Source organism: Bos grunniens, chromosome 9 (genome assembly GCF_055505025.1).
Source record: "Bos grunniens cultivar Pamir isolate PY7600 chromosome 9, Bosgru_T2T1.0, whole genome shotgun sequence".
In the NCBI taxonomy this organism is placed as follows: domain Eukaryota; kingdom Metazoa; phylum Chordata; class Mammalia; order Artiodactyla; family Bovidae; genus Bos; species Bos grunniens.
The window spans coordinates 97,272,400-97,295,723 of NC_141173.1; the positions used below are offsets into that span (position 1 = coordinate 97,272,400).

The 23,324-nt window shown below is 52.9% G+C and overlaps 1 protein-coding gene and 1 long non-coding RNA gene across 4 annotated transcripts in view; one reads left to right on the top strand and one right to left on the bottom strand.

Annotated features, from left to right (window-relative positions):
* The first annotated feature begins 967 nt into the window (after positions 1 to 967).
* The window catches only part of SLC22A1 (solute carrier family 22 member 1), a 36,781-nt gene continuing 14,424 nt past the window's right edge, over positions 968 to 23,324 (top strand). The window contains exons 1-8 of one of the 3 annotated variants that reach the window (XM_086316671.1): positions 968 to 1,403; positions 7,945 to 8,048; positions 10,774 to 10,928; positions 13,917 to 14,085; positions 14,572 to 14,686; positions 14,934 to 15,040; positions 19,179 to 19,393; positions 20,260 to 21,317. In XM_086316671.1, coding sequence (XP_086172797.1) covers positions 1,008 to 1,403; positions 7,945 to 8,048; positions 10,774 to 10,928; positions 13,917 to 14,085; positions 14,572 to 14,686; positions 14,934 to 15,040; positions 19,179 to 19,393; positions 20,260 to 20,372 — 1,374 coding nt within the window. In that variant the 5' untranslated portion in view covers positions 968 to 1,007 and the 3' untranslated portion in view covers positions 20,373 to 21,317. Of the gene's footprint in view, positions 1,404 to 7,944; positions 8,049 to 10,773; positions 10,929 to 13,916; positions 14,086 to 14,525; positions 14,687 to 14,933; positions 15,041 to 19,178; positions 19,394 to 20,259; positions 21,318 to 23,324 lie in introns of those variants that run through there. The other 2 variants (XM_086316669.1, XM_086316670.1) reach the window with 2 other exon arrangements.
* LOC147366440 (uncharacterized) lies at positions 1,313 to 4,851 on the bottom strand. The gene is made up of 3 exons (XR_015132488.1): positions 4,281 to 4,851; positions 2,509 to 2,730; positions 1,313 to 1,420 (listed from the first exon to the last, which is right to left on the bottom strand). It is a non-coding gene; the product is annotated as an uncharacterized LOC147366440 (long non-coding RNA).

Sequence of the window (23,324 nt, forward strand, 5' to 3'; positions counted from 1 at the left end):
CCCTCCCTGCCCTCTCCCCTCCCACAGCACCCCAGTCGGTGCTCAGCTCAAGTAGGGAAGTAGTTTGCACAGCTGCAGCCTCCTCCTGTCTCACCAGAGCAGCTGGTGCACCGCTGGGCTTGGGGCCAGCTCCCCGTGTCCACGGAACAGAGAGATGAGGGTCCCGGGAACAAGAGGGCACCCGGCACCCGTTCATCTGTTATCTGTCCCTCTTGCGTGCGTGGAGGGGGGACCCAGCCTTAATGTTCTGTGTCCTCCCAGGCTGAAGTGGGGGAGGGGGAGGTGTTCTCTGCCTGCGGCCCTTTGATCTTTTCTACCAGCAACTCTGCCCAGGAAACCCATCAGGATCTGTGCCTAGAGGGCCCCTGTGGCCCACTTTCCTGGGGATTCAGGGTGGGTGCATCATGGTCCAGCAGCCAGGAAACTGCCTGCGGACAGAGTGATGCCAGGAGAAGTCCTTTGTGGGTCCCGAAGAAGGCAGTCGTTCTACCCTGGGATAAGGATGTAGGGAAGTGAGTCAGTCTGGGGAGCTTGGCTCTCCCATCGCCCATGGCCAGACCCTCCATGCACACTGCTTGAGACACCCCATCGTGAGTAGCAAGTCAATAGCCTGGCAGCCCGTGTGCTGTTTTTGTTTATCTGGATGATAAAAAAGCTTTCAAGTAGAGGATCCCTCTGGAAGAGCCTGAAAGAGACTGCTGGGAGGGTCATGGCCACCTTTGCTCTCTCCCTTGGCTCTGGGAACCCCAGTGCCACAGAATCAGGTCCTCAGCCCAGGTGACTTCCCCCAGCCCAGCAGTCTGACCAATCATCCTCCTCCTATCCCTGCCTGAAACCTGCCCTGTGGGTGAAAGATTGTTTCCAGCTGGTTGGCTTCCAAGGCCAAGATGCTTAGACAGCATTTCGACTTCAGACCAGCCCATTGCAGAGAAACCCACATAAGACCCTGACCCCGGGCCCTGCGGCTGCTGTGGTCTGCTCAGAGCGATGCGCGTGGAGGCTCAGTCATGCTCACCGTTGATGATGTACTGAAGCAGGTTGGGGAGTTCGGCTGGTTCCAGAAGCAAACCTTCCTGATTCTGTGCCTGCTCTCGGCCGCCTTCGCCCCCATCTATGTGGGCATCGTCTTCCTGGCCTTCACCCCGGACCACCGCTGCCGGAGTCCAGGGGTGGCGGAGCTGAGCCGGCGATGTGGCTGGAGCCTGGCGGAGGAGCTCAACTACACGGTGCCAGGCCCGGGACCCGAGAGCCAGTGCCTCCGCTACGAGGTGGACTGGAACCAGAGCACCCTTGGCTGCCTGGACCCGCTGGCCAGCCTGGCTACCAACGGCAGCCCCCTGCCCCTGGGCCCCTGCGAGCAGGGCTGGGTGTACGACACGCCCGGCTCCTCCATCGTGACCGAGGTAAGAGCAGGCCTTCGCTGTGGGGATAACGATGTGGGTTTCAGGGCAGAGAGGAAACATGATGAATCCTACAGGCTTCAATCCCACATCAGCAAAGAGGGAGCGGGGTCATGTTCTCTGAACTCTGGCGTATCAGACTCCGTACTGGGCACTGCCGTTCCTCCCTTGTTCAATCCTCCGCACACTCTGGGTGTTAGAGGAGGGAACTGGGGCTCAGAGACACCATCGCCTGCCAGGCTGAGCTGGACTGCTTGCTTCCTCACCCTTCTGCCCCAGTGGCTTCTCCACGGGCCTGCAGAATCCACCTGGGGGCCAGCGGCCCCACCATCAGAGATGAGAGGCCCCCTCCCTCCATTCACAAGCCGTGGACATGTGACAGCTCAACGCTGGTCTCTGAGGCGGTGTGGAAGCTGCCCTGGAGTCTGACTGAGTCTCAGCCACGCCCTGAGTTGGCTGAGTGTCGCTGTGTAGGTTACTCAGCCTCTCTGAGCCTCAGTTCTCTCATCAGTAAACCAGTGATGACAATGACCTGCTTCCCAGGGTTCGGCCGAGGACCGTGAAGATGCTGATCAGACAAGCCAGAGAGTGGCTGGGTCAGCACCCCTGGGTGTCCAGCACCCAGCTGCCCTGAGTGTCTCCTCCACGGCCCACAGGAGAGCAGGATGGCGGCAGAGCACTTGCCTAGATAGGTTAGTGGGTTATCTGAGCGTTTGCTTTGAGAATATCTCACTGAGAAGCCAGCAGATTTCTTTCCTTCATGGACCCTTTGGAAAGTGCTATTCTGTGACAAGAGTAAGCACTTGGAAACTGATCTCAAGGTCACTTGGCGAAGTCACAGGAGAAGTTTAGACACATTAGTCGCTCAGTCGTGTTCGACTCTTTGCAACCCCATGGACTGTAGCCTGCGAGGCTCCTCTGTCCATGGGATTCTCCAGGCCAGAATACTGGAGTGGGTTGCCATTTCCTTCTCCAGGGGATCTTCCAGACCCAGGGATTGAACCCTGCATTGCAGGCAGATTCTTTACCATCTGAGCCACCAGGGAAGCCATTTGGTGAAGCCACAGACCAGAACTATGCAAAGTCTGTCTGTTAGCAAACTGCTCACCTGAAGCAAGGTAGCTGAGTGGCCTGAGCAGTGCACGTCTAGCTGGAGAAAAGCGCCGTGTCCGCCCCTCCGGCCCCACGGCCCACTGTCTTGGGGGACAGGGAGCAGGTGTGGGTGCCCTTGCTCAGACGTCTGGTCTCTGAAGTGTCCTCCAACCACAGATGTCCAGGTAGAGGATCGCCTCCCAGGGATGCTGAACTGGCCGCTCTTCTAGCTGGAAATCTAGAAACAGACCCAGACGGGGACGTATTGTTCTCTGTGGCTGAGGCATACTCTGCTTGGAAAGGATCAGCTAGGTGCAAGAATTCATCCATTCACCTCCCCGTCTATTCCCTCAGTAACCGTGTCCTGAGCTTTTCCTTTGTTCTGGCACTGGGTATGATGCCAGGAGGGACACAGAAGAAGCCCGTGAAGTTCAAGGAGTTTGCAGTCTCCAGGGAGCCAGGAAGGGGTGGTGACCGTGAGAATAAGATCAGTGTCCCAGACAGGGAGGGGGACCTTACTATTCAGCTGGCCGCTGGGGCCTTCCAGCAGGAGGTGGCAGACTTTCTACATTGGATGTAGTTGATTGACAGTGTTGTGTTAGTTTCAGGCAAGGGGATTCAGCTATGCCATCCCAGGCTAAGTCGCTTCAGTCGTGTCCGACTCTGCAACCTCATGGACTGCAGCCCACCAGGCTCCTCTCTGTCTGTGGGATTATCCAGGCAAGAACACTGGAGTGGGTTACTGTGCCACCTCCTTGACTCAGTTATATACATGTAGATATCTATTTTTTTTCAGATTCTTTTCCCTTCTAGGTTATTACAAAATATCAGATATAATTCCCTATGCTACACAGTAGGTCCTTAGGACGGAGTATTTGAATGCGACCCAGGGTGGTATTTTGAGCTGCTAGGACAGCAAACAGGGTGCGTTGGGGAGTGTGAACCAAAGCTCAGGGGAGGGGGGCAGGGACCACGTTCAGGGAGCAATGAGTTGGTGAAGTGACTGGAATCCAGTAGAGGAGTCATGGACAGAATGGTGGCGGCTCAGCTTTGGGCCAGAGGGCTGAGATCTTACATCAGGTCACCAGATAAAATGCTGGACGCCCATTAAATTTGAATTTCAGGTAAACAATGAATATTTATTTAGGATAATTAGGTCCCAGGTATTGCATAACATTTGATACTGACAGCTGAGGCTGGGAATTCAGATACTGCTGAGGACATGATTGCACTAAAAAAAAAAGTGTTGCTTATCTGAAATTCCAGTTCGGAGGGGCACCCCATATTTTTTTTGCTCTAAAACTGGCAACCCTACCTTTGTGCCAAGTGGCAGTTCAGGCATAGCAAGAAGACAGTCCTCACTGGACCTTGGGAACGGTCCAGGTGCTGGTGGAGAGTGGAGGTGACGCTCCCCAGAGGTGGGGAGAGCTTGAAGAGGCCGACACGGGCCCTGGCAGGACTGTCAGCCAACGCGGCTGTCACAGGATCAAAAAGGATTGATTTAAGAGACGCAGACCTGGCAGGGGCTGGGGAGGAGGAGGGGCCCGATTTGCCAGAGGGTCCTGGCCGGGGAGGCAGGCAGCTGAGACCTGAGCAGTGAGGCTGGAACACAGGGAAGTAGCAGCTCATTCATGTGGGGAGCCTGGCCTGGGCAGGGGCCCTGGGGAGGGGACATAGTCCCGACTGGCTGACGGTGGTAACCGGGAGCAGTCTTCCAGGTCCTCGGGGACCCGAGCACTCTGGGGAGGACTGGGGGAGACAGGGGAGGGGTTGTGGGCTAGGGCTCACCTGGGGGCACGCTAGTGTACTGGGGGTGGGATCCAGCTGGAGGTGAGGAGGCGATGAGACGCGGGGCCTCAGGAGTGGAGGACCGCTTCTCCTGGACGGAACGCGCCTCCTCTGACTCACCCTTCCCACTGCTTCACAACAACTTTTGCCTCCTGCCCTCAGCCTAAGCTGAAGCTTGTTTGGGGGAGAACCTCCCTAGTTATTCATTTCTGCAGAAATAATCTTTCACATGGCCTTGCCTTGGACGTTGGAATTGGCTGAAGGGAACGCGACGAGCTGACCTCTCTGAACACCCAGCTCCCCGTCCCTCCCCACCCTGAGGGCAGAGGTCAGGGTCCATTTGGGGTAGGAAGTTTTCCCAACTCACCTGATCCCCGGGATCACCTGGATTCTGACCCATGATCTGCGGAGACAGAACTCACGGGAACCTGGATTCTAACAAGGACGCTGGGTGACTGTGTGCCACGTGAGCTTGGCCAGCCTGCTGCTCTACAGGCCATGTCCACCACACAGCCTGGCCCCGGAGAAATCCCCAGTGAAGTCCCAGCAGGGAGAGGGACCGGGCCTAGGAGACCCCACCCCATCCCGTGTGCCCCCTGTACAAACTCCAGGCTTTCCATCTTCCTAGAGGCACAGAGGGTCCCTGGGGACAGTGGCTGGGTCTGGGATCGCAGAGGGCAGGCAGGTGCCTGCAGACAGAGCCCCTTGGCATAGCTGGGGGCAGAGTTCTTAAGGGAGGCAGCATCAGTAGGGAAGGCCAGGCCCCCATTCCTCCAGTTCCATGAGCTCCCTGGCTTCTGCACGCCCCCAGAGCAGGATGGCACGCAGGACATTTCAGGGAGGGTGGCAGAGATATTGTACAAAGATGCTGATTGCAAAGAGTAGAACAAACACCCCAAAACCATTGCCCTGTGGCTTTGGGGGCGTCTAGTATGCACAGAACATCGTCCTGGGTGATGCAGGTGGGGGCTCCAGAGAGGCCGCTGGAGAGGCTGACCTGGGCCAGCGAGATAACAGCTCTCAGGAGCGGCCTCCCCCGAGTTCCACTGACAGGGCCCAGGGCCGCAGAGAAGCCGAACAGCGGCAGGAGAAACTCCCCAGGGCGGTGTGCTTCCAGCTGAATTTTCAAGGGAATAAACACCGGGAGTGAGAGTTGGACCATAAAGAAAGCTGAGCACCGAAGAATTGATGCTTTTGAACTGTGGTGTTGGAGAAGACTCTTGAGAGTTCCTTGGACTGCAAGGAGATCCAGTCAGTCCATCCTAAAGAAGATCAGTCCTGAATATTCATTGGAAGGACTGATGTTGAAGCTGAAACTCCAATACTTTGGCCACCTGATGCGAAGAAAAGATTGAAAAGACCCTGATGCTGGGAAAGATTGAAGGTGGGAGGAGAAGGGGATGACAGAGGATGAGACGGTTGGATGGCATCACCGACTCGATGGACATGAGTTTGAGCAAACTCCGAGAGCTGGTGATGAAACAGGGAAGCCTGTCCTGAAGTCCATGGAGTCACAAAGAGTAGGACACGACTGGGCAACTGAACTGAACTGAAACATCTGGATCAGCCAAGAATGGGGGAGATGCTGATTGCCTCCAAGAGCTGAGCTATTCACAGGAGCAGACAAGATCTGAGCATAAGGCAGGTGGTAGCACGAGCTGATTGTTAGGTTCTGAAAGTCAAACGGTAGCAGGGAGTTTTACCTTTTTGTTTATTTTTTTAAAGTGCTCATGATTGACCACTGGGCCAGGACAAGGGCATGGTTCATACATGCAACTCTAAGTTTTTACAGGAGATGGGTAGCAAAGCCTCCCAGGTAATAAAACACACCTAGACAGCATATTCAAAAGCAGAGACATCACTTTGCTGAAAAAGGTTTGTCTACTGAGAGCTATGATTTTTCCAGTAGTCATGTACAGTTATGAGAGTTGGACTATAAAGAAGGCTGAGCTCCGAAAAACTGATGTTTTTGATCTATGGTGCTGAAGAAGACTCTTGAGAGTCCTGTGGACTGCAAGGAGATCCAACCAGTCCATCCTAAAGGACATCAACCCTGAAAATTCATTGGAAGCAATCATGCTGAAGCTGAAACTCCAATACTTCGGTCACTTGATGAGAAGAGCCGACTCATTGGAAAAGACCCTGATGCTGGGAAAGACTGAAGGCAGGAAGAGAACGGGATGACAGAGGATGAGATGGTTGGATGGCATCACTGACTTGATGGCATCACTGACTCGATTGATATAAATTTGAGCAAATCCCAGGAGATAGTAAAGGACAAGAAAGCCTGGCATGCTGCAGTCCCTAGAGTCAGAGAGTCAGACGTGACTGAGTGACTGAACAACAAAAACTAAAGCCTCATTTAAAAAGTTAAATGGTTCATTATTTACTAAACCATGGGCACATGGTTTCTCCCTGCAGCGCCCACAGTGGCTTCATGATGGTGACAGGAGCAGCTCCACACATACCTTCCAGACAGGAGACCGAGACCCCCTACTTTCTGCCCCTCTGCACTCCAAGCGGGGATGCTTCTGCACTCGGGCCTCCCAGAGCGCCCACGCATGTTGGCATCACCATGAATGTGCCAAACACGGAAGGGCGGTCCCTGAACCTCACTCCCAATAACGCCCAGGCAGATCGGCTCCTGTCTTTGCCTCTGTCCTTCTGCCTCGGTTCCTCCCAGGCACATGGGACCCTCCGCATCTCCTGCCGCCTCTGGGTTCCCCCTTCCCCCGCATGCAGGGCTGCTCCCCAGAAGCCCCCACCAGCTGGCCTCTGCTTCTTTGCTCAGAAATTCTCATGTTGATACTCACAGTTCCATCAGTCATGACAAATTTACACAATTATTGGGTAGAATTTATGGAATAAAACATGTGATTCAGTTCAGTTCAGTCACTCAGTCATGTCCAGCTCTTTGCAACCCCATGGACTATAGCACACCAGGCCTCCCTGTCCATAGCAACTCCTGGAGCTTGCTCAAACTCACGTGCATCGAGTCGGTGATGCCATCCAACCATCTCATCCTCTGTTGTCCCTTCTCCTCCTGCCCTCAATCTTTCCCAGCATCAGGGTCTTTTCCAATGACTCAGTTCTTCGCATCAGGTGGCCAAAGTATTGGAGTTTCAGCTTCAGCATCAGTCCTTCCCAGGAATATTGAGGATTGATTACTTTAGGATGGGCTGGTTGAATCTCCTTGCAGTCCAAGGGACTCTCAAGAGTCTCCTCCAACACCACAGTTCAAAGCATCAATTCTTTGGTCCTCAGCTTTCTTAATTAAGGGTTTTTACCAATTCTGGGAAACACGTCATATTTATTTTACATCATTTTCGTTTTTGGAGAATTACTTTGCTGTATTTCCTTTAGAAACCTTACCGTTTGGCCACCCTGTCCTTTGACAACTATCAGGGGTACCTGACAACAGACTCTTTAATTAGTGTATATTGAGGGTAAACCCAAGATAAAGATATTAGGCGTGTAATGACACTGCCTGAGATTCCCCAGAAACCCTGCAGTTGTCTTATGAAAATGTGGTGAAAGGAAAGGATGTGAGGGGCCCTGGGATCCCACAGTTTTGTGTCATGCGTTGACATTTTCTGCAGGGAAAGCGGTAGGCATAGTTTAACTTACAAACAGTCTTGTGTGTTTTGGCCCCTCCGACCCGCAGTTTAACCTGGTGTGTGATGACTCTTGGAAGGTGGACCTCTTTCAGTCCTGTGTGAACTTGGGCTTCTTCCTGGGCTCTCTGGGAGTCGGCTACATCGCAGACAGGTATGTAAAGGTGGATCCGACCAAGCACAGCGTCAACACCATGGGGAGAAGGGACTTGAGCAGACAGTGGTGGGAGAAGTGGCCAGAGGGGATCTTTGCAGAAGCTGAGACCCGACACGGTAGGGAGTGCGGGACGATTTGGGGCAAGACGACGGAAGGAAGGTGGGGATTTAGGGGGGATTTCAGAGCCAGGCAGGTTGTGTAGCTCGATGCAGGGCTCAGAGGAAGGGGGCACAAAGCCAAGGATTATGCTTCTGGAAGATGGGTGGAGGGGGCAGTGCCATTTTTTGAGACAGAGAGGGTTAAGAATACCCTTCTTTGCAGCTTTTAGGAGATGTGTTTCAGAGCAGCCTGTGAGACAGAGAAGAGTTGCCAAGTAGACAGTTGGGTACATAAGGTTCGGGCTGGAGTTAAATATTTGGGATTTGCCACCAGTAATTGGTATTTAAAGCGATAAACCAAGTTTGAGATAAGCTAGAAGAGGGTATGCAGAGAGAAGTTCAACATGTAGAAGTTGGTGAGCAAGGACAGTGTCAGTGGAAGGCTGAAGATGAGAGATGAGGAAGTGGATTTGTGTGTGTGGACAGCTGTTTTTCCCCCCGCAGTATTTCCCTAAAGCATGTTAATCATCTTTGCATGTGGGAAGAAGGTAGAGTGAATGGTTCCGTCACTAATATTTTTAGTATTTATCCATTTATGTATCTGTTTTCAGGAGTAGATAACTGTCATTTAGAAGCTATATTTGTTTTGTTTCTTAAGTCTTGCGTCTGAGGGAGGTCACATGGTGTTCGTTTTTCTCTGACTCTTTCACTCAGCGCTTTACCCTCCGTGTCCATCTGGACTGTCACAAATATGTTCTTTTTTATGGCTGAGCACTATTGCATTGTACACACACACACACACACACATATATATATATATATATAATATGGTGGTGTTCCCTGGTGGCTCAGAGGATAAAGCATCTGCCTGCCATGCGGGAGACCCTGGTTTATATATATATATATATGTATATATACACATCTTTATTCATTCAACTATCGATGGACACTTAGGTTGCTTCCATATCAGTTCAGTTCAGTTCAGTCACTCAGTCAAGTCCAACTCTTTTCGACCCCACGGACCGCAGCACGCCAGGCCTCCCTGCTGCTGCCCCTGCTGCTGCTAAGTCACTTCAATCATGTCTGACTCTGTGCGACCCCATAGATGGCAGCCCACCAGGCTCCCCTGTCCCTGGAATTCTCCAGGCAAGAACACTGGAGTGGGTTGCCATTTCCTTCTCCAATGCATGAAAGTGAAAAGTGAAAGTGAAGTCATTCAGTCGTGTCCGACTCTTTGCGACCCCATGGACTGCAGCCCATCAGGCTCCTCCATCCATGGGATTTTCCAGGCAAGAGTACTGGAATGGGGTGCCTTCGCCTTCTCCACAGGCCTCCCTGCCCATCACCAACTTCCAGAGTCCACTCAAACTCATGTCCATTGAGTCGGTGATGCCATCCAACCATCTCATCCTCTGTCATTCCCTTCTCCCACCTTCAATGTTTCCCGGCATCAGGGTCTTTTCAAATGAGTTAGTTCTTCACATCAGGTGGTCAAACAAAGTATTGGAGCTTCAGCTTCAGGATCAGTCCTTCCATATATTGCTTATATTGGAATATATTCCATATATTGCTTTCATATATTGGCAATTTAGCTAATACTGCAGTAAACATAGGGGTGCAGATGTCTTTTTTAATTAGTGTTTTTGTTTCCTTTGGAGAAACATTCAGACCTGAAATGGCTGGACTGTACGGTGGTTCCGTTTTTAACTTTTTGAAGAACCTTTGTCTTGTTTCTTCTGTTTTCCATAATGGCTGCCTCAGTTTATACTCCCATCCACAGTGTCCTAAGCTCCCTTTTTTTCACATCCTTGCCAACACTTACTGTTTATTGTCTTTCTGATAATGGCCATTCTGATAAGTGTGAAGTGATATCTCATTGTAGTTTTTTAAATGTTTTTTAAGAATTATTTTTAATTGGAGGATAACTGCTTTAGAACACCGTGTCGGCTTCTGCCCTGCGCCAGTGTGAACGGACCATGCGCGGACGCGCGTCCCCTCCCCCAAACCTCCCCCTACCCCACCCCGCCCCGCCCCCTAGGATCTCACAGGGCGCCCCTGAGCTCCCTGTGTTTACAGCGACTTCCCGAGTGGCTCTGGTTCGCATTTCCCCAATGACTAGGGATGTTGAGCATCTCTTCATGTGTCTGTCGGCCCACTTTACTCACGGAAATAGAAAGGAAAAACACTTTTCAGTGGTTATACTATTAGAATTGAATATTTCCCCAGAAAACCCTTATGAGCATTGATAAGGTTAAATATGTGGATGGGGGCGGGGATCTGATTTCTGGTGCACCCTGTTAAGTCTGTGAATAGTCATGCAATCTGCTAAATACAAAGATGATGAGAGGGGATGAGTCAGAACTGGGTGGGTCACTGAGGGAGACCCCTGGTCCTTGACTGAGAGTGGTCAGGATTCCTCTTCAGAGTGACTTCATTAAACCTGCAAGAGTTGCCGGTCGCTGTCACAGAGAGGGGGACCAGGTCAGGCTTGGAGAAGGGGCCGCGATGTGTGATGGACCGCACGATGCCGCAGAGAAGCTGTCTTGTCTCCCAGTAGAGAGCCTGCTGTCCCTCAGTCGCTGTGAGCACTCAGCACTCACCTCGATGTCTGCTTGCCTCTGAAGGTTTGGCCGCAAGGCGTGCCTCTTGGCTACCACCCTCACCTGCGCCAGCTTGGGCGTCCTGACGGCCGTGGCTCCGGACTACACGTCCCTGCTGATCTTCCGCCTGCTGCAGGGGCTGGTCAGCAAGGGCAGCTGGACGGCTGGCTACACCCTGAGTAAGCATCTGCTGGCCCGAGGTTTCCGGGCACTTTGAGAAGCCCGGGAGGTCAGACAGTGGGGCAGAATGGGACGAAGCCGAACGTGGAGGCGGCTTTTTTTTGGAGGAAGCCTAGAGAAAGTGTGGCCTCGCTAGCTGTACTTGTGTCTGTGTGATTGGAACCGGGTGTGCTGTCAGAATGGCCTCTTTCTGTCTCTCTTTGTTTGAGAGATACTTATATAACCACTTATATGGATCCTTGTTTCCATATCAACTAATCTGTTTGGGAAAGGGAGATCACATGTGATGTGTTTACAGTGATGGGAGTTGTGTAGGAAGGGGAGACAGGTGGGAGAGTGTTTTAACATTTTAAATATGAACGAACCAGCCTCTTCTGAAAGAAATACAACAAACTCCACTGATTTGAAGGACACTCAAGAGTTAGGCTGCAGTTCATGGGGTCGCGAAGAGTCGGACATTACTAAGCGACTCCACTTTCACTTTTCACTTTCATGCCTTGGAGAAGGAAATGGCAACCCACTCCAGTGTTCTCGCCTGGAATCCCAGGGACGGTGGAGCCTGGTGGGCTGCCATCTATGGGGTCACACAGAGTCGGACACGACTGAAGTGACTTAGCAGCAGCAGCAAGAGTTACGGGAGAAGATATAAGAGTAAATAAAAGAAGCTCTTATACTTTGGCCGATTCATTGGAAAAGACCCTGATGCTGGGAAAGACAGAAGACAGCAGGAGATGGTTAGACAGCATCACCCATGCAATGGACATGAACCTGGGCAAACTCTGGGAGATGGTGAGGGACAGGGAAGCCTGGCGTGCTGCTGTCCATGGGTCTCAAAGAGTCGGACATGGCAACTGAACAAGCAAATCAAAAAAGAAGAGATAGACACGATGACGAAAAAACTGAAGTGTAAAACAATGTAATTCTATATACTATTTTTTCTTTCAAGTTTTCTATGAAGAGTAAGAATAGAAAATGAAAAATACTTCTGTAGAAGAAAGCGTAATAGCTGTCTGTGTATCTCTCAGCCTATGCGTGGCTGGATGGGTACATCAGACAGCAGTGAGGATGGTCCAGGTTTTTGCCAGGTCTTGCCATCTTTGAAAACGATGTCTTATGGCTTGACATTCTAGGAAATAGTTCACTAGGGCCAAAAAAACACCATGTTCCTCCCCCAAGAAACCATGAACACACTAGTTAAGTTTAGTGAGTTCAGCACATATTAACTGCAACAGCCCAGCCATCTAGAGGCTGAACGTGCAGTACTTGGCACCTGGTGACAAGGATTAATTTAAGGTCAAATCTACACCCAAGTCTGACCAGCTGTGTGGTCCTGGGCACATTCCATAATCTCTCTCTGCCTCAGGATCCTCCACGTGGGGACCACAGTGCAGTGAGGTCCATGAAGGGCTCCAGGGGGAGCCCAGAGCCATGCCCGCCCCTTCTCCTCCCTGCGGTGTGGCTGTTGCCCTGTGGCAGGCACAGGGGCAGGGCTGGAGAGGCCGAGATAGGTAAAGCCTCCCATCCTACTCTCAAGACACCAGTCAGTCCTGAAGGAAATCAACCCTGAATAGTCATTGGAAGGCCTGTTGCTGAAGCGAAAGCTCCAATACTTTGGCCACCTGATGCAAAGATCTGATTCACTGGAAAAGACCCTGATGCTGGGAAAGATGGAGTGCTGGAGGAGAAGGGGGTGAAAGAGGATGGGATGGTTGGATGGCATCACTGGCTCAGTGGACATGAGTTTGAGCAAACTCTGGGAGAGAGTGGAGGACAGACGAGCCTGGTGGGCTATAGTCCTTGGGCTGCCAACCAACCAGTGAAGTTGCTCAGTCATGTCTGACTCTTTGCAACCCCGTGGGCTACAGGCCAGTGCAAAGAGTCGGAAACAGCTTAGCAACTGAACAACAACCTCCGTCAAGGAGCTCCCAGGCTAGAGAGAAAGGAAGACAAACCCGGAATGCTACCTGTCTGTGACGGAGTGTGTGCTACCCTGGCTTGCATCCTTCCCACGGCTCCCTGGCTTGCTTGGAGGTCCCATACTCCCTGGTCCTGCACCAGGGGCTCCCCTTCAGTCTGCATGACCAACTCCTCCTCTTTTCCCAGCCGGGGACGTCTTCCTCCCCCACCCCCAAGCCTGCTCTTCCTGTGCCCCTCTCCCCAGCCCCCCATATGCTTTCCTCTCGGAACACCTCCAGCACCACAGCCCTCTCGCTCTTCTGCTGCTCCTGCCGGGCCCCACCACCACCACCGCTCCGCTCCACGCTGGTCCACCCCCGGGGCACCCACAGGCAGCAGCGTGGTGGGGGGGCCTTTAGCAGACGTAACATCGGCTCACCCCTGTGCTGCGGTGCCTCTGTGCCTCCCGCATTGAAGCCAGCGTTCTCCTCAAGCCTACGAGAGCCCCTCAGGAGGGCGCACGGCCCCCATGACCCGACCTCACCCAGCGGTCACCTGGGCTGCTGTCCCTCTGCCTGGAGCTTGCTTTCCCATTCCAGGTTCAGTTAACTACTGCTCCTCATGATAGCTCAAATTTCCTCCACGAGCTCTGCTCCACTGCTCTCTGAAAATCTGTGACCCCCGGAGACTCCCCCACCCTCCTGGCTGTTTATGCTTTCTTCCCACATGGCCCACATCATGTCAAGACCGGGTGTGATGAACATGGTGTGTGTGTCTCATCCACCACCTCTCACGAGGCTGTGAGGTTAGGAGGGCGGGACTGTGCCCACAGAGCTGGAGATGCGTCTGAACACCTGTGACAGGGCCAGGTCCCTGGGGTGCACTCAAAGATGTTGATGGTGTTAACGAGCTCTCCCTGGGGGCTCATGGGAAATCCTCCAGCTAATCCTGGGGCTGATGGGAGGAAGGTTCTGGGCAGGAGAGCCCCGTAGGTGGAATACGGCACTGTGCAAAGGCGGGGGGAGCTGCAGATAGCAAATGGGGGATTTTAAAGCGGATGGGAGCCCGTGGGTGACGTTTCTCCCTTTCAGTCACGGAGTTCGTGGGCCTGGGCTACAGACCGACGGTGGCGATCCTCTATCAGATGGCCTTCACCGTGGGGCTGGTGCTGCTCTCCGGACTGGCCTACATCCTCCCGCACTGGCGCTGGCTGCAGCTGGCCGTCTCCCTGCCCATCTTCCTGCTCCTCTTCCGCTTCTGGTACTGTGTCCCTGTGGGGACCCGTCTTCCCAACAGCCAGGGCAGCCCTACCTGCAGGCCCGGGGCTTCCAGCCACCCACGCCATCTGGGGTGCTCCGTCACGGGGTAGCCCTCATTTCCGGGGCGAGCCACTCTCAGCCACCCTTTAAAGAAACGTACAGTTTCTTTAAATTCACATCACCCAGAGAGGGGCCTGAGATGCTAAAAGTCAGACAAAAGTTCACCTAGCCACAAAGTAGGCATTTGCTCTTTGGTGAGCCAGTGAAGGAGTAGATGAAGGAATGGAACCATCTCTGGGGAGTGTGCCCATCAGACAGGAACATTGGCAGACGAAGGGATGAGGAAGCTGTGGTACGTATACACGAGCAGTATTTCTCAGCTATAAAAAAGAATGCATTCAAGTCAGTTCCAGCGAGCTTCTCTTTTGATCTTAACCTCAGACGGGCACTGGGAGAGACGCCAAGTGGGGATGATCTGCGTCCGCAGGTTTGTGCCCGAGTCCCCCCGATGGCTGTTATCGCAAAAGAGAAACACTGAGGCGATAAAGATCATGGACCACATTGCACAAAAGAACGGGAAGCTGCCTCCTGCTGACCTGAAGGTGACTCACTCGAAAGGGCTTTCTCCCCTCACTGAATGCTGGGTCGGGTTTATGACTTAGCGCTTGCCTGTGGGACTTGCCTGGGGAAGCCGGAAGGTGCTGGAGCTTTTCGGGGTGAAGAGTATGATGACCGGCCTCGGGGTGGAGACTGGTGGGGGGCGGGGGGCGGGGCGGGGGAAGGGCTCTGATGGCGATTCCTGATCACGGTGGCAGCCTGGATGTGGCTGACGCCCTGACTCTCTCCTAGATGCTGTCTCTCGAGGAGGACGTCACTGAGAAGCTGAGCCCCTCATTCATAGACCTGTTCCGCACGCCCAACCTGAGGAAGTACACCTTCATCCTGATGTACCTGTGGTAAGGGGTCTTTCTGAGGCCCTGTGCACTTCCCTGCATGCCCGGGTACACATCAGAGACGGTGGGTCAACTTATGGGGGGGTGGAAAGAGAGGCATGAAAAGGCATTTCCAGATGGCTTTCCGCTCAAAGAGCTCTTAAAAAGACACCTGTATTTGTCCTTTGAGGACTGCCCAGTAGAGGAAAGGCCTCGTTTTAGTAAGAAGAAATCTCCACGTAGAAAAGTTAGCAGTGAGCCAGAGGGAGGTGACAGGGTTGCCAGAAACCCCCTGTGTCAGGAGCCAAGTGCTGACTTAGCCCCGGCAGGTAGATGAGATTTCAGGGATTCCCCAGGACATCAGTACTTCCCTGGTGGCTCAAACAGTAAAGCGTCTGCCTACAATGTGGGAGACACGGGTTCGATCCCTGGGTTGGGAGATCCCCTGGAGAAGGAAATGGCTACCCACTCCAGTACTCTTGTCTGAAAAATCCCATGGATGGAGGAGCCTGGTAGGCTACAGTCCATGGGGTCACAAAGAGTTGAACACGACTGAGCGACTTCATTTTCCGGGCTGTCAAGGAGGAAGAAGCCTTCCTCACGTCTGAGGACTTGACAGAGCCTGCAGAAAGCACATGTGTGCTTTTTTCACACCGATTAGGAAACGCCTGTCCACGCCCAGCACGCCTTGCACACCCTGGGGCAGCGTCACCCTCCCCTGTGGCTTCCTTGAGATGGGGTCTTCTCCCTATTCCCTTGGGGGGCTGGCTCAGCTCCCCACCTCAGCACTTGCTCCTCCACATCCTGGTGGCCCTTCAGTTATCCCTGGAAACCCCTGGGCCGAGTGGCTGGGTTCCCCTTCCACTGGGGTCACTCTGCCACCCTGCCCTTCTTTGCCCTTCCGTGAAATAAGGGTTCCAACTACGAGGGCAGCGCCTGGCACGTAGCAGCCGCTCCGTAAATATTTGTGGAAGCTTGAATGAGTAACTAGTGTTCCACAGAGTCCATCCTGAGTTCTCTAGATGCTGGGTTCTCTCCTGGTCCCTAGGCCCCATGACTGTGAGCTGGCCCCGGGAACCCTGTGCCCGCTGTGTGAGCGGCCCAGGAACCCCTGCAAGCATGCCAGGTGCCTGGCGCGTTTCTCTTGATTCTCAGCATCCGACTCCATGGTGCCTCTTGGGTTGGAGGCCCGGGACCCCGCAGACAGAAAGGCTTGCTCCCCTCCTGTATCAGTCTGGGTCCCATCTCCACCCCAAGCAATCCTGTCAAGGCGGTGATCCTGTCTCCTCAGCTCTCTCACACCCCTCCGCGCAAGCTTTCCACAAATCCCACTCTGTCTTGAAAATCTATCCGGAATCTGCCATTTCTCATCGCCTGTGCTCTCAGGTGTGAGGATTGCAATCTCCCGTCCAGCTCGTCGCGGTAGCCTCCTCGCTGGCGGTCTGCTCCCACTCCTGTCCCCCCCTCCCCAGGGCACAGGTCACGGATCACATCACCTCCTTGTCCACATCCTCATAGCCTCCCTAATCCACTGAGAAGAAACCTAGCTTCCTTCTGCTGCCTGCAAGGCTTCATGCCATCTGGCCCTGGACACCTTCTCTTACTGTACACGCCCCCTGCCCCCGTCTGCTCCATTCATTACAGCGACTCGGGGCGGGGGGCCCATCACTTCCTGGCTGCGTGACCTTCAGGAAGCTTCGTGATCTCTGTGACTCGGTTTCCTCATCAGCCCAATGGAGGCAATGATAGAAGCATGTTGGAAGAATTAATGTGATAATGCGTGTGAAAGGCTTAGAACTTAGGAAACGCCCAACAACGACAGACTGCTATCCACTCCAGTATTCCTTCCTGGGAAACCCCATGGACAGAGGAGCCTGGCGGGCTACAGTCCATGGGGTCGCAAAGAGTCAGCCACTTGGCGAAAAAACCATCACCTCTACCCGTAGCAGTGCGCACATGCGGTTTGTGGGTTCTGCCAAAAGATGGCAGCATTGCACATTGTTGATTGTTTCCAGTTTGGTTGATCAGTGGCTAAGTCCTGTCCAACTCTTTGGGACCCCATCGGACCCCATGGATGGCAGCACGCCAGGCTTCCCTGTTCTTCACCATCTTCCAGAGTTTGTTGTGATTTGGGGTTTTTGTTTATTTGTACAGAAAATCAGGGTTCTACATTCTTTTCTCTTGGGCTAGTCGCTTTATGGGTAGAAGATGACTGTTCCCATTTAACCATTTAAGCCGGCATAGAGAAGCCTCCCTCGCCCCGCCAGGCTCATCTAAACTCACCGAGTTGCATTCAGTGTATGCTTATTCTCTTGACACTTTGGATCAAACAGGAATAATTTAGAACTAGAGACAAAAGCATACCAGACTCCCCTGGGTGCAGCTTTATAGAACCAGGGAGTGAGTGACTGAAGTGAGTGAAAGTCATTCAGTCGTGTCTGACTCTTTGCAACCCTATGAACTACAGCCCACCAGGCTCCTCTGTCCATGAGATCTTCCAGGAAAGAATACCGCAGTGGGTTGCCAGTAATCCCCTTCTTCAGGGGATTTTCCCGACACAGGGATCGAACTGGGGACTCCTGCATTGCAGGCAGATTCCTAACCATCTGAGCCATGAGAGCTGGACCTTATAAAACCGGGGGCGTGGGGGTGGTGTAGTAATGAGAAATGTCCCCTGTGATCTCAGTTTTGGAACTGACGGGCAACTTGCATTTCTATAAGAAAGTAATTTCTTATCCACCAAAATCTCTTCCCACAGTCAGTACTTCATATCTGCAGGTTCTGCATCTGGGGATTCAATCAACTGCAGATAAAAAATATTCAAAAAAATTCCAGACAGTCCCCCAAAGCAAAACTTGAATCTGCTGCAAGCTGGCAAATACTGACACAACATTTATTTTATGTTAGGTGTTATAAGTAATCTAGCGATGGTGTCAGTCTTACGGGGGTTTGCACATCCTACACCAATTCATACGATTTACGAGAGGGACTCGCGCATCCTCGGGTTCTGGTACCCTGGGGGGTCCTGGAACCAGTCCCCCATGGTAGTGAGGAACGACTGTACCAACACAGTCATTCAATGTTCCAAAATTGTGCAGTTTGCCCAAAAGTGACCCACGGGACTCTACGTTTTCCCCTGAGTCAGAATGACCGAGCTGTGTGCCATGTTCTATAACATGGATGTTCTTTCCTCAGATATGGGTGAATGGGTCGTGTGCCGTGGGACATGGGGTGAAAGAGAGGAAGGGAATATTGCTGGTTCCAAGATGGTGTGATGTGCGCAGGGGGCCCCCACTGTGGAGCTGGGAAGACTTGGCCGACCCCTCCCCCCGGTGGTACTCTGGATCCTGGCCCTGGGAAAGACAACTGTGACAGCAATAAAATCTGCTCTTCACTGAGTGCCCAACTACAGCCAGCCCTTCTGGTCCACGGCCTCAGTGAATTCTCAGGACAGAGTCACAGCTGAAGGAACTGAGGCACAGAGAGGCTGGTTAACTTACTGAAGACCACACGGCTCAGCCAGCAGTCTGAACCCTGACACTGCTCACTCCCCACTGCTGTCTCCTGCCCTCCTTCCCCTTGGAGGCTTGGGGCATCCGATGAGATAGGGCCCGTGCAGTGTTCAGAGCAGGGCTGCCCGCAGGGGCACAGTATGAAGTAAACGGTGGTCGCTACATCGTTTGCCATCTCTCGGGAAACACGGGTCTGTCCTGTAAGTCACAGGCTCACAAAAATTGTGGAAGGAGCTTCTCAACCAGGAGGGCCCCTCCTGGATTTTGATGTCCCCCTGGTCCCCACTGCCTCTTCTCATATTATGACTTCCCTGGTGGCTCAGATGGTAAATTGTCTGCCTACAATGCGGGAGACCCGGGTTCCATCCCCTGGGTCGGGAAGATCCCCCTGGAGAAGGAAATGGCAACCCACTCCAGTATTCTTGCCTGGAAAATCCCATGGACGGAGGAGCCTGGTGGGCTACGTACAGTCCATGGGGTCGCAAGGAGTCGGATGTGGCTGAGCGACCTCATTTACTTTCTTACTTCTCATATTGGTCTAGAACATTATACATCCAGCGATGGACGCTTCCTTCCAGCTTGCAGGAGCCTTTATCCTCCCGGCCAGTCTCCGGGATCTCACCTTTGACCCGCCTCTCCTGCCCACCCAGGTTCACCAGCTCTGTGGTCTACCAGGGCCTCATCATGCACGTGGGCGCCACCGGCGGGAACCTCTACCTGGACTTCCTCTACTCCGCTCTGGTCGAGTTCCCCGCAGGCTTCATCATCCTCATCACCATCGACCGCTTCGGCCGCCGCTACCCGCTGGCCACGTCCAACTTGGCGGCCGGGCTGGCCTGTTTCCTCATGATCTTTATCCCACACGGTGAGTGGTCCACGCCCATCATGTTCCGGGTCGTTGAACTGTGCGAAGAGTTGGAACAGGAACAAAGACAAGGTGTTTGCCTGAGTCTAGAATCACTTTTCAAAAAATTTTAAGTAGAGGTACAGCATACCGACAATGAGCCCTTTTTAAGTGTTCAAGCCGATGAATTTTTTACCTGTTTGTATGCCTGGGCACCGCGACCTACGCCAAGATAAAGAACATGTCCAGCACCTCGGAAGGTCCCTCACCCTCCTTGACCACCAACGCTCACCACCCCTGCCCGGGTCACCGAAGCTCTGGTCTCTGCCATCGAAGATTAATGTCGGCTGTTCTTAAACTTCATACATTTGAACCATACTGCACCTATGCTCAGAGAAGGCAATGGCACCCCACTCCAGTACTCTTGCCTGGAAAATCGCATGGACGGAGGAGCCTGGTGGGCTGCAGTCCATGGGGTCGCAAAGAGTCTGAGCGACTTCACTTTCACTTTTCACTTTCATGCATTGGAGAAGGAAATGGCAACCCACTCCAGTGTTCTTGCCTGGAGAGTCCCAGGGACGGGGGAGCCTGGTGGGCTGCCGTCTATGGGGTCGCCCAGAGTCGGACAGGACTGAGGTGACGCAGCAGCAGCAGCAGCACCTCTGCTTTGTAGGACTTTCATTCACTTACCGTGGCGTCTGCAAGGGTCACCCACGTTGTCCACGGGGGTGTCTCTTGCACTTTCTCACTGTTGGGCAGCCTCACATTGTAGGAATCCCTCAATTACATCCAGGCCTCTGTTGACTTCAGGCCTCCTAAGGTCACCCTGGACCGCCGTACAGAGAATTAAAGTCCCATCCCTCTTCCTCCTTCTCTTTTCCCTCTAGAACACAAGCTCCGAGAAGCGGAAACATTCTCTGCTTTGCTCACGGCTGAGCTCCTGGGGCAGAGACGCCACTCTAAGTACATAGAGGAGCTTCCCGGGCGGTGCTACTGGTAAAGAGCCTGACTGTCAGTGCAAGAGACGTAAGAGACGCAGATTCAGTCCCTGGGTTGGGAAGATCTAAAGTCATCCAGTGTCTGCCCATTTGGATTAAGGCTGCAGGGAACATTCCAACACATCTTTTCGGGGACACTCACTCCCCTTTCGGGGTCAGGGGGCGGGACACAGGTTCGTTTTAGTAGATATAGCCAGACAGCTTTTCAGTTCACGCTCCCACGGTGGTGCATCAGCTTTCCAGTGGTTCCACAGACTCACCAGCACTTGGCATCATTAGTCTTTTCAACACCAGCCATCTTGGTGCCTGTTTGCTTGAGTCCATAATTCTTAGCAATCCAAGATAAGCCAAAGCAGAATCATTTGGGCAGTTTTAATTTGAGTACATACATTGCCTTTCTCATTTGTTACTTTTAGAAATGTTAAAAAAAATAGAGCAGATTTGCTATTTTCTCAGTTTTTATTGCTTGTGCTCTGCAGTTGTTGGTTTAATGAGTCATTTTGGCAGGCTTTGGGGGCAGGATATTATGAGAAACATCCCATGAAATCCCTATTCTCAAGAATTAGACTTTACAGAGCAGGCTGGAAATTTTAAGAGGTAGCAAAAGGTAGCTCAGGTTTTTTCCTCCCTCCTTTCATGAGTGAGTGAGTGAAGTCGCTCAGTCGTGTCCGACTCTTTGCGACCCCATGGACTGTAGCCCACCAGCTCCTCCATCCATGGAATTTTCCAGGCGAGAATGCTGGAGTGGGTAGCCGTTTCCTTCTCCAGGGGATCTTCCCGACCCAGGGATTGAACCGGGTCTCCCACAGTGCAAGCAGGCACTACACTGTCTGGGCCACCGGGGACAAAGAAGGCAGGAAAAGGGGCTGAGCGTGTGAAATCGGTTTCCCCCGTTTCCCCCATCTCCCTGTTTCTAGAATCCTGGTAAAGCTGAATGAACAAGTAGAGGTTTTCGTTGTTGCTGTTTTTTAAGTAACAGCGCCAAGTACCGAGAGGGAACCTGGGATCTGAGACCATTTGATTATCCCCTGGAAGAAGCTTGGGTACTGCGTCCTCTGTCCCACATCCTCCCAGGACCGTCTCCCGGCTCCCACTCTCGCCACTTCCCTTTACCGGTCCTCATCGCATTCGATGACGAGCCTTCATCTCCTGCTCCAGAAACTATTTCAAGTGCCTTCCATGTACTTGCGTGAGTGCATGCTAAGTTGCTTTAGTTGTGTCTGACTCTTTGTGACCCTCTGGAGCAAAGACGCTTTGGAGCCCACCAGGCTCCTCTCTCCATGGGATTCTCCAGGCAAGAATACTGGAGTGGGTTGCCGTGCCCTCCTCTAGGGAATCTTCCCAACCCAGGGGTTGAACCTGCATCTCATGTCTCTTGCATTGGCAGTTGGGTTCTTTACCAGTAGCACCACCTGGGAAGCTCCTCTGTGTACTTGACAGAGTGGCGTCTCTGCCCCAGGATCTCAGCCACAAGCAAAGCAGAGAATGATTCCACTTCTTGGAGCTTAAGTTCTAGAGGGAAAAGAGAAGGAGGAAGAGGGATGGGGCATTAATTCTTCATATGGTGGTCCAGGGTGACCTTAGGAGACCTAAGTGAAGAGGGGATGAGCCATTTAAACAGCCGGGCAAGGAGGTTTCCAGGAAAGGGAACAGCAAGAGCAAGGACCCTGAGGATGGGGAGAGCTGGGCGCTAGAGGAGCAGCCGGACCCGCGTGAGCAGGAGACAGGGAGAGATGCCAGCGTGGGTTTTATCCCAAGCATGGCAGGAAGCCATGCGGCAGGACTGCAGTTGTAAGTGGTCCCTCCAACTGCTGGGGAGAGTGACCTGGGCCCAGAGGAGGCAGGGCGGTTCTCTGAGGGCAAGGATGCCATGCATGTCCAGTAGAGCATCTTGCCAAATCCATCAAAGCTGCGGAATTTGTGACCAATGCCCTCCTCCAGGTGTTCGAGTGAACTCCCTTGTCTTATATCTCATAGGAGCCTTAACTAAAGGCTCCGCTTGGGCTCTCCTCCAGGCACAGGGCAGCCAAGACCTGGAGAGGCTGCACTGGCTGTGGGCAAATTCGGCCCCAAGGTCACTGGGTCTGCTCTCCCCAGAGCCTCCCGCTGGCAAGGGGATGGAAGCCTGTCTTCCTTGAGTAGCCGGCTTATGAGGATGAGGGTGAGATGACATGCTGTCTGTGACCCTGGAGGCTCTGTTAGTGAGCCGGCCTGACTCAGGAGCCACTTGTGGTTTGGGGTCTGGGTGAACACCCAACATCCAAGTGAAGCAGATGATGGTGCCTAATGGTTTGATGACTCCCCAGGAAGGAGAAGGCTTCTGGACCTGCTGCTAACTAAGATGCAGAGCCATCTGCTAGGAGGAGATGAGGGTTTGCATCCCTTATCCTCTCAGACCAGTGAAAGATGCTTGGGTTAAAAAATGTGTTCCTCTGAGGACTCCCCTGGTGGTCCAGGGGTTAAGAATCCAGCTGCCACTGCAGGGGACACTGCAGATCCCTGCTCTGGCAAGATTCCATATGCCGCGGGGCCATTAAGTCCAGGTGTCAGACTACTGAGCCCAAGTCATAGAGCCCACAAGCTGTAACTCCTGAAGCCCTCAGTATCAGACCTAGAGAGTGGCCCCTGCTCGTACAACTAGAGAAAGCCCTTGCACAGCAGCGAAGGCTCGGTGCCATCAAAAATAAATAAATAAAACATTAAAAAAAATGTGTTGGGAAATGAGTGCTGAGGATGAGAAATCTGGTCCACCAGCTCTAGGACTTCTGCCTGAGGGAACCACGTTGTTGAGGACCTACTGTGTTTCAGGAGCTGTGTCAGCAAGGACACTATTGCAAGATAATGAAAAGCCAGGACTGATGGAGTGGTCATGATGCACAGTTGACATGTGTTATCTCTAAATCTCACCACCACCTTTAAGTTGGCTAAGATTATTCCCATTTCATAGCTGAGGA